The sequence below is a fragment of the Daucus carota genome, chromosome 5 (genome assembly GCF_001625215.2).
Source record: "Daucus carota subsp. sativus chromosome 5, DH1 v3.0, whole genome shotgun sequence".
Classification (NCBI taxonomy): Eukaryota; Viridiplantae; Streptophyta; class Magnoliopsida; order Apiales; family Apiaceae; genus Daucus; species Daucus carota.
In genome coordinates, this window is record NC_030385.2 from 30,570,764 (window position 1) to 30,582,085 (window position 11,322).

An 11,322-nucleotide genomic window follows, 5' to 3' on the forward strand; every position below is an offset into this window, starting at 1 on the left:
TTGAATATTAAAAATATAGGGATAAATAAATGAGCTCTCCATCTAGGAAAAAATATGAGGAAGAATAATAAATGTTTGGTCTATTAACCTCTCACATTGTCTACCAATATCCTCTTTTTTACCCATTTCCCCCCTAACGCTATAATTTTCTCCTTTCACTTGCTAGTATATTGTGTAGACCCTATTTACATCTATGCCCGTGACAAAATACAAAAATACAGACAGTATCCCTTCACCTCACACTGCTACTCCATTCAGCATCACTGAAATTCTACTGGGAAGCCAATCTTCATCACAGCCTCTGCCAGAACACATCTCATCAGCTTCAAGCCTAACCGCCATTGGTTCGTTGGATGAATAACGTGACTTGAGAAGGTGAAAAGCAGGAAGTAAAACTCTCTCGGCCCAATCTTGCAGACTCGTTCGACCAAACCACAATCCGCCTAGTATCTTTTGAAGAGCATCTTCTTGTACTTCAAAGGAAGTCTCGTCTAGTATGTTAGAGAAAGTCTTTGTGATTGTCTTCTCAACCTCACGTTGAATGTGGTCGAAGTTAGCAGGCTTAAAGGTGATCGCAGCATCAGCAGAATTGACCAACTCATGAGGCACAGATGTAACAGAGAACTGAGTGTTATCAAGGCCGAGTTCAGTTTCATGGTCATTAATTAGATCACTTGAATTATATGATCCTTCATCCTCTGCGTCTGCGGCTTGATTAAGATCCAGGCACATACCAAGACCTGAATCTTTCCTAGCCCTTGTTTGTCTATCTTTGTCATGGAGCCAACTTGCTCGCCGTTTTACACTCTTTTCAACCATACTTAGCCGAAGCTGCCACCCACGTTTACTGGCAGAAGCAATCTTAGTTTCATCCAGAAAACATCCATTATCAATATTTCTCACATTTTCTGCTGACCAATTGCCAGTTAGTATGAATATGACATTTCCAAGACTAATCTCACGGCCGTGAGAATTAGTAAGCCGTCCTCTCTCCATTGCACGTCTGATGCTCCCACGTAACAACATATCTGCTTCATCAATGTCTTCAAGCATAATTACGGAAAATGGGCTTCTCCGAACTGCCTCTGCAATCCGATCCAGTGCTGTTTTACCACGAAAGCCTGCATCAAATTCTTCATCTTCCCGTCGAGACCCAAGACATATTCTCACAGGATTGGTCCCGCACACATGCTCAGCCAGAACAGATGCCATTTTCCTTTTAGCAACCCTGTCTGGACCTGTGAACAGTAGCCACATGTTACCCTTCGATCCTGCACCACGCTGTTTTCCATGGCCTAATTTGCATTGTGTCACCGTCGTTGCTATAGCAGAAGCTGCTTCTGGCTGCCACCAAGCTTTCTCCATCAAGCCTTTGAGCAGCTTCTTAAATGAGTCCGCGTCTAATGCATCAGCAAACTTGTTATTCAACAATTGATTGAACTTGGCTTGTGGTTCAGAAGATAGGCATCCCAAAAAGTCCTTAACCACGGGCTCATTATTAGTCTTCTGAGGGCTAGTTTTAGCAATTTTAGTGGGCCCAAGAACCAGGTCTGTCCGGACTGGGCTAGGAGGGGGGCTACTTGCATCCTGAGAAGGCTTTCTACAGCCAAGATCGGAATGCAGCTGCAAAGACTCTCCAAGACTTCTAGGTTGTTGCAATTTCAGTTGTGAAGGTTCACTAGGCTTTTGAGGCGAGTTCAACTGCAGAGGATTCTCAATATTTCTTCCTTGCGGTGTTTTGGCCTGGAAAGGTTGCCGAGAAAGTAATTTTGGATTATACAATCCCAATCCTGTCAAAGATAGAGCTGTAGGGGTGATTCTCTCTGGCACAAGACTATGATGATGACCATTATGAAGTTGCAAGCATGTATTGTTCCATTTCTTCATCAACTCCTCACTTTTCTGCTTGAACTCCAATTGATGATCCTTTGGCTGCAAGGCAAATTAAGAAAGAACCACCGATAAGTAAATTTAATAATACAGAATTTAATTAGGCCTTCTACACGTTAAATTATTTTAATACAGATAATGGTACCTGTAAGTGATCCATTGTCTTAATATTACTACCAAGGGTGGCATTTTGCATCCACTGTGGTAAGCCCGGTCGAGTTGCTTCAGGTTGAACCTCGGAAGATGACTTCTCGAACTCCTTGGATACCAGTGTTTCAAGGTCTTTTTCATAACTCTCAGAACATTGAGAGCAACATGACACTTTTTGAGCAGGCTTTGTGTTCTCTGATAAAAGCCTTGGTGCAGGAGTTCCCGCACTTGCAAAGCTTTTCAATGGATTTAAAGACTCAACTGAGCTGCTAAGAATTCCATTGCCCGCAAACCTGAATTTCAAGAGAAGGAATAACCATAATCAGATAAAATGAGATGATGAAACAAGCGAATTTATACAACAGATCTTTACCATATGCAGATTCCTAGGTATTCAAGTATTGCAATGTTCAAGTCCTCGCTATGTCTAAACTGTAACTTTAAAGTTCCAAAAGAGGCTAGAATTATCCAGTTAGAGACAAATATAGCTCATGACTAGAATTAATCATGTTGCCTCAACTCCGGGTTTTTGATAAATATATCTATCTAGTAGAATTCACTATAATCATATATTGCATCTAATAAATACTTAGTGTCATTGCAAAGGTAATGCACGGAAGTAAAACTACATCGAGGATTGCTTGATACTCCTCCCCTCCTCAACTACTCAAAAATCTAATGCACCAAAATAGATGTAACAAATAATAAAAAGGCTACGGCTTGCAATACTGAAACTGCCTTAATATTGAGCTGATAATCAGGATTACTACATCATTTATACAATTAAAATCTAGACCTATGACTAATTTCATAAAAATATGGAAGAAGGAATGCAAATTATACCTTGGAAACATGGATCTTGAAGCAATAGGAACAGCCTGCAAATCCCAATCATTTTCCATTGATGGATGATAAACTTGGCACCTTAAATAAGTCTCACATGTTGCAGTTCCAATCAACCAAATCTTCCTATTGCCAAACCTCCCAATAAGCTTCCCCATCTCTGCCACCGCTGCACGACCAATCTCAGAAACAACCTGTTGTTGTCCAGCGGCTCCAACCCCTGGCTGCTCAACAAGCCATTTAAGATCACCCAAATTAATAACGATCCCTCTATCCCCAATTTGACTCTCTATAACTCCTCCCAATTCTTCAATCTTAGCTGCTATTTGTGTTTTATCCAAAGGAAGCTCTTTACTAACATGAATCACTTTAACATTCTTCAAAACTGCTTCGCTTGAATCACCGCCCTCAATTCTCCTTAAAACCTCCTTGATCACAATCACCGGCTCCGAATCACCAACCAACACCGGATTCCTCTTTTTAGTACTTCTCAACAAAATGTCAAACACTTTCTTCACATCCTCATTTCTTGAACTCCCCTGCTGACTATTCGAATTCAAATTCCCCTGCTGCAACCTTGGATTCAGATACAAATTCCGATTATGAACAGAGGATACAGGCATCTGTATCGGCGCAGGGCTTGGATTTGCCCTCAACCCAACATTTTCCTGCGGCGTCGTAGAATTCAACAACTGCTCAATTGTAGCCTTAACAGCCGGACTCGAAAAGCTAGCTTCCCTCATAACTCTACTAACACTCGGGTCATCAAGAATCGATATAATAAGCTGCTCAAGCTCAACTTTAACAGCAAGAAGCGGCTGTTGCTGTTGCTCAGGACATCCTCGCCTTTGATGCGCTTGAGCCCTCTTCAGGGCCGCCATCAAGGCATTCGACACCGGGGGCTCAGGAGCCCCCGGTGACGTACTCTGAGCGGTCGGTAACCGCTCAAGAGCAACACTAAAACAAAGCTCAAGAGCTCTACACTGGAGCGGATGTGATGAGTTGGGATGTGAACGAATACACGCTTGCCGGAGATACCCGGACGGAGAAGCTAAAAGGGTCGCCGCTACATGAAGCGGCGTCGTCTGGCCGTGGTTCCTCCGACCAGCCTCCGAGATTGAATGGTTCAACACAGTCGCCGCCTCCGGCGTCAACGTTTGTTGTATAGTACTAAGTCCAGCTCTCATCTTTGCACATATAAACACACAAGTCTTTGTATGTAAATATATATATATAAACAAGTGAATTATAAGATACACACTTGTAGGTTAGAAATTCAGACAAGAGGTTGCAGAAAGGTAAGAAAAATATATTGGTGGAGAAATGAATGAAAAATTGATGAAGATTAAAGAGGAGCAAAACCGACCAAATAATTGAAAGGCTAACTTTACAAGACACAAAAAGAAGAAAATCCAAAGGCTACAGTAGGCTTCTAAAACGAGTACAAAAGCTGTGTGTAAATGTGTGTGGATGTGTATATATAACAAACCAGGCAAGAAGAGTTGTTCAAACACTTGTTTATTATCTCTGACTAAAGAGATGAGATGATATTGATGATGATGGAGATAAAAGATGTCTGTGTTTACAACTTACAAGTAGCGTCCGTCACTCACTTTCTCTTTTTCTCTTCCCAACCAGAACTATATATGTGTTGTGCATGTCATGTTTGTTTTATATTTTATCTTGCGCAGGAAAGGGCAAGTAAATGTCAAAGTAAAAAACAAGAAAACAAAACCAACTTTTTCATATTAAGTTGCAAGGATTTCTGGAAATTATGCTTTTTGGGCAGACCAACCTACCCTCCGTTCCATTTTATAAATTGGCCAGTAGTGCTCTACTTGTGATTATTTAAACGGTTTTTCTATGGTGTGTCCATGGGCACATGCTAAGCGCGGAAAATTTTGTGCTAGGATCATTTTGATTGGCTCCTATCTAATGATAATGTTGGACTCCCCTACAACTACACCAACCACACCAATCAAAATCTCCCAAATATAAAAATTTCCGCGCTTAGCATGTGCCCATGGGCACACACTAGCCAAACCCTTATTTAAATCCACAGCCGACTATGAGTTAAATCATCAATATGCACACTTCTGTTACTTCGTACGTACGTCTCAAATTTTTTATAATTTCTTTCGCTCGCTACGACATATATTTTAATATTTTGATAATAATAATTTAATAAATTATTTTTAAATTTTTCTTATAAGATTTCAAATCGACTAGGACGACGTCTCATGAGGCGTTAAGTCGAGTTCAAGGAACCCGAGCGCCTCAAGTGAGGACACATGAGTTTCTCAAATTGACCTGATAAATTTCACGAATCGACCAAAGCGTCTCACAACTTCCTAAATTCACCTGGGTGAAATTTGGTTCGACTTAAATGTTTTAAATCGACCTCAACTAGATTGATCGGGACACTCCTGATCGACTTGGGTGAGTCCGACCTGAGCGTCCCAAAAACGTCCTAAATCGACCTGGGCGCATCCTCAGTTGGCCTGAGTCAGCCCAATGGTCGATCTGATTCATAAAAAATCTCAAAAAAATTCTGGAAAATTTCAAAAATTCAGGATAAATTTTAGAAATTTGAAATTAAATCATGAAAATAGAAATCTATTTATCTACTTTTATATATAATAAGGCAACTAAGGGTAAAAGGTATTAAGAAAATAGCTGTGAAACGTCTGATATACCCTTATTCATCATATAATTACAAGAATACCAGCCAAAAATTCATTTAATTCACTAGAATTATTAAATGTTATTGATTGCTCTAATTACACATAAAATAATGACATTAATTATGCTTATCATCTTACATTAAAATTTCATTTATAAAAGTATCACTAACAAATTTGTGGCTACAAAATATTAGAAGTTATTAATCAAGCAATTAATTCATGTAAATTTTAATCAATTAACACAAAAAATATTCATGTGTTTTGATTTTTGACTTTTTATTTAATTTTCGCAATCATAATCACCTAAGTGAATCCCATAAATTTCATTTGTTTTACACACTTTCATGTTGATTCAATCTTAAACATCACGAATTCCACACACTTTTAGGTTGATTCAGTCTTAAACATTAGAAATTACACGTTGAGTCCGAATAATCTTAAGTATTATCAAAATATTCGAATACTCCATACACTTTAAGTATATTATGACAACATATAAAACGGATTATAATAAAATGAAAATGGGAGCGCGAGATAGTGGTAATGATACATTGTTCTCTAATCACAGTCAAAATATCAAAAATTATACATGCATTACAAGAATTCTTGTAATATCTTGAAACTTAATCATGATTTGACAACATGAGCTAATCAGTCCAAATATGTTTATGATTCATAATAATTTTTTAAGTATGGAGATTAATATTATTATTGCTAAATAGTAAATATTATATTTCCACTCGCTTAAACAAAGGAATCAAACTCACATATTTTATGGAAAAACTGATAAATACTACGCATGTTCCTAATAAAATAATTATACAAAAATATGATTTAAAATACAATATAAATTAGCCGTCCGTGCCTTGCACGGGTTTTTATGCTAGTTTGTAGTTAAAGTCACTACAAACTTTATGGTACAAACTGCCACGTTTCAAAGTGTGGTACTCATTTGTTAATGATCCAAAATCCAGGGGGTACAAATTTCAATAATCTCTTATAATTATACCATATAAGATATATCAAATATATCTAAATTTATATTATACTATGATTTGGACCACTAGGTCTATTCGGTCTGAACTGAAATATTTTTTAAAAAACCGAACGGAGTCAAATTCTATTTTAGTGGTCTTCGGTCCAAATCGAAAAGAATGAATTTTCAAAAAAAATTGGACCGAATCGAACTGAATTTGTACAGTTCGATTCGTTTCAATTTTCCGATTTCGATTCGATTTTGCTCACCCCGGTCTATCATGTTCCTCTCTCCCAACCTTTATACAATTAAAGTGACCTTTCAGTATGATTATAAAGCTTGCATAGTTAAAATGTAATAGTATCTTTACACCTAAAAGCTTGAATAATTGTATATAGCTAGAATCACAACTTTAGTGAAGATAAAGCAAACAACTTTTTAGGGAGATGAGAAAATTATTGAATAAAAAGATTAATACACACACTTTTTATGCTTGGTTTTCTCACTCTTACTTTTTACTACCAGTTCCCCGACTTATTCTTTTGCATAGATTCACTTTACTGACTCTCTTCTTTTATGTTATTGTATTATTTATTTATTTCTTTCGAGTTGATGTGTTTAAAAATATTCTATAGCCCCTCCATCCACATCGGTACAACTTTTAGATAACGCCTTGTAGCAGAACATGTCTATGCTCCAAAGTAGTGGCGTGGCACTAGAGTCTTTATCAACTTCACCTTTACACTAACTTTCTGCCTTTAACACGCAACTGCTGTGCTGCCAAAAGGCGTAGCACGGCTATCTACTTTTCATACTTACTCCTCTTTCTCTTTCTAACTTTTCCTCTGCTCTCATATCTACTCATTTTTATACCATATATATATACGCCCATCTCTTCTTTGTACTAGCTTCGAATTTATGCCTCAGTATTAATTTAGATTTAGTGATTCATGTATTTTTTATTATACTTTTATGTTGGGTGTAAAATTAACGAGTCTATAAACGGAATTTTTTGAGACTAAGAGCATCTCTAAGAGCCTCCTTGTTGGCTCTAAATATAATATAAAAAATGTGGCTCTTAGCAATTTAGAACAAAGTTAAGAGTGTACACTCCAACAATACTCTCTACATCTCTTCTCTATTTAATATTTTATTCATATATTGGGCTCCACTACAACAAAAGAGAGTGAAAGATGGAGATGAATTGGAGGGAAAGATTTTTTTATTGTAAAAAAATAAGTTAGGAGCCATGTGGTGGCTCTTAACTTTGAGGAGAGAGGAGAGAGAAACAAGAGACTCTTAAGATTTAAGAGCCACTTAAGAGTCTCTTGGAGCAACATTTTTCCTCTCGCTCCTCAAATCTCAAGTTAGGAGCCTAAATAAAGAGTCTGTTGGAAATGCTCTAACAACTTCTTTCGAGTTAAGTAATGAATTTCTAGTGTTTCTCATTTCATTTAATAACATGGTCAGTGTATATATAAAAATTTCCATCAATTCCAATCTTTTACTATTAAATTTACAGGTTTTTGTTCATACACGCTCATGTGCACACGAAATAATGTTATACTCGTAATTGAACTACGTTAACGTTCATTTTGACGAGGCAATCAAAATGCAAAGACAACATTCATGTCAGAACAGTTATGTTTATTTTTTTGGACCAGCAGTTAATAGCTTTTTATAATGCTAAAATCCTTTTAATTCTGTACTTGTTTAATTTCTGTTGAGATTCTTGGTTTATTTCAAAGATAAATCCATCCATAAGCATGATATTCGGTTTGGGTGACGCAGGCCATCTCTTGCCTTTTACGCGTTTCTCAATTATTATTCTTTCTCCTACCTAAAACTTTTCATTTCAAAAGTATACGTATGGTATAGCAAAGCTGTATGTATGTCTGTGCTTCTCTCTCCACATATTCTCATGGATCTCACTTTTTCACCTTTGGCAGCAGCATGTTTGCTCTAAAGTCTGAACCCTACCCTATAGATTCGGCTTCTCTGCAAGTTTAAAAGTGAATCGGTTCATTTTGTAACAAAACATAAACTAACTCGTACATCTTCCCACAGGAATTTGAGATAAGCTCAAGCAGAAGTACATCAAATATTCCATTAATTGTGTTGTGACTTGTGTGTCTACGAGAGTTAGAAATTTCAGATTACATTAAAAACACAACGGATGTTTAGCAAAACATTTCTTTTCTATTTAAAATTATCTTATTAGTATTATTTGTGTTAAAAAATTATAAATCAGCTTTTAATCAAGAATATAAAAAATTGAAAACTATAATTTTTTCTATTGGCTTTATTAATTTTACAAAATAAATAAATTAAAATAGAATTTATAATATTTTATTATTTTAGTTCTTATTTCTATATCTGATAAACTATAAATATAAAAAAAATTATCCAAACACATATATTAAAAATTACTTTTTATTCATAAATAATTTCTCAGTTATGAGTAATTAATATTTCAGGTCCCATAATTCTAAAATGGATGTACTTATAGATTTCGAATGAATATTTATATTTTTCGAGAAAGTATTCCCCTTTTATATATATTTTGAAAAAAATAACATGTATTTTAAGAAAATGTTGGTTTAGTTATTATTAATATATTTATCTGTTCTTGATAATTATATTAAATTAAATTGACTTATGTATATATATATATAGACACACACACACATATATATATGTAGTTTTGTCAAATATTAAAAATGTACATTTTTATAAATATTCAAAATGTTGTTTTGAAAAAGAAAGAAGTAGAAATATTTGATTAGAAATTCAGTTTTTAGTAAATGGAGATAAGTGGATATAGGTTTTTACATAGTATTGATTTTATTCAGTAACGAGGGACGTAATCGGTAGTCTAGGCCAGTTCAATTGTTCGGTCACTGCTGGAGACTGGAGTAAGAAGGAACGGTAAATGTCGACCTAAAATGACAAAATTGACCGGATTTAAGTTGGGAGGTACGACAATGGTCTGAGGAGCTGATTGAAATAGATGAATGTGAATGTTGTGAATAGTAGTAGAATTTTTGGTTGTTAGGATGGGACAAGAACGCGTGAAGCTAGGGCCTTACGTTTTGTGTCGTGACTGAGAAAGGGATCCCACAGTTGGAACTTGGAAAAGTAGAGGAGGAGGAGAGAATAAATTTCAACTTTTCGCATTTATCACCATTCACACTCACTACACACATGTTCGCTTCTTGCAACTGGCAGGCAACGCTCAGCTTCAGATAACAACCCCCTCCCGCACCACACACTCACACGCCCCTGTTTTGTTTCATAAACCCACGTTGTAAATAATGCTCGTTTCGGCTTAATTTGGTAGGTAAGAGCATCACCAACAAGCTTCTTACTACACTCCTAGATCATATTTTTAGAGAGAATATGTTCAAATGTCACTCCAACAATCTCCTAAGTCTTCCTCAAATTGTTAGGAGCTTCAAAATCCTCCTCATACTTAAGATTCTCTCTCCTCTCCTCATTTCATTCTTTATTAATATATATCAAACTTGGCCAACTTTTACTATTATCACATTTCTTTATTCAAATATTACAAGTCCATTTAATAATATATAATAGTTTAAGAGACATGAGTAAGGAGATTGTTGGAGAAGAATCATATAAAAGTGTTCTAAATAGTTAGGATTCAGTAATTTATATTATTTTTGAGAAGGATGTTAGGAGATTGTTGGAGTTGCTCTAAGTAACTAAGCGTTTCCGATTACATTAAAATAAGTTACGTGAATTATTGCCATGCTAAGATACACATGCATTGATGCACATGATGACATGCAAATGCATGCACCGACGATAAGTTGAAAATTGATTTTAACAGCTAATGGCTCTAGCGGATGCAAATGTTATGTTTTACAGCAGTTTTCTTACGGACAAAACGTCAATATTCATGTATGTGTAATACACTTCAAAACCAACTTTCGGTTGACAACTTTTTTAAATTGTTATTGGCATCATTAATTGAGTTCAAAATACATCTTAGCTGCTAATCACATTACATTTTTTACATAAACGATAACGATAAATTTCGTTTGGGTTGAGGGTTTGGACTTAAGGTGGCTGTGTTGGCTGTTAAGAGATTGCTATTCATTACAGAGGAATAGGTCTAGAAACTGGCACCATTGACTTGCTCGCTAGTCGACCACTTACATTTGCCAAAGAAAATGGATAGTCGAACATACAGTTGACTGACAATTGTCGTCGCACAACGCATTAAAATAGGACAAAATCGATGATCTATCATTAATAAAGGGTTGTGAAAATATCATATCTAAAATCAATTGAGCTTCCTAAATCCTAGGTCGGATATAGAAATAATAAAAACAACTTGTAAAGTTATATTTTTAATACAACTTAAAGTTCATATAAAAGTCAAATAAGAAATTAATTTAAAATAGAAAGAATGTGTAATAAGAATATTTTTTATTTTAAGAAAGTTTCTTACCGCATATCACACACAGGCATTGTATTTTGAACTAAAAAACCTCTCATTTTTTTGGCAAAAAACCCCCTCTTATTTCAACCGCGATACAAAATCATTTAAATCTAATAACATAAAAATATAGAGTAAAGTTCTATGGAGTACACAAAATATTGGAGTATTGGAGTACAAAGTTGGATAAAATATATTCATTCATCTAAATTTCAATTTTTTGTTCAATAATATTCAGAAACATTATTTAATAACCTGCACATTATGTTCTACAACATAAACATTTTAATCAAAAGGTAGAATAATGACTTTTATAA

General features: G+C 35.5%; 1 protein-coding gene across 1 annotated transcript; it reads right to left on the minus strand.

Moving 5' to 3' along the window:
- Window positions 1-4,512, minus strand: LOC108223182 (protein SUPPRESSOR OF MAX2 1). The gene is made up of 3 exons (XM_017397302.2): window positions 2,884-4,512; window positions 2,036-2,333; window positions 1-1,932 (listed from the first exon to the last, which is right to left on the minus strand). Exons 1-3 carry the CDS (start codon window positions 4,068-4,070, stop codon window positions 238-240), a joined length of 3,180 nt encoding a protein of 1,059 aa, XP_017252791.1. The 5' UTR covers window positions 4,071-4,512; the 3' UTR covers window positions 1-237.
- Window positions 4,513-11,322: the final 6,810 nt, after the last annotated feature.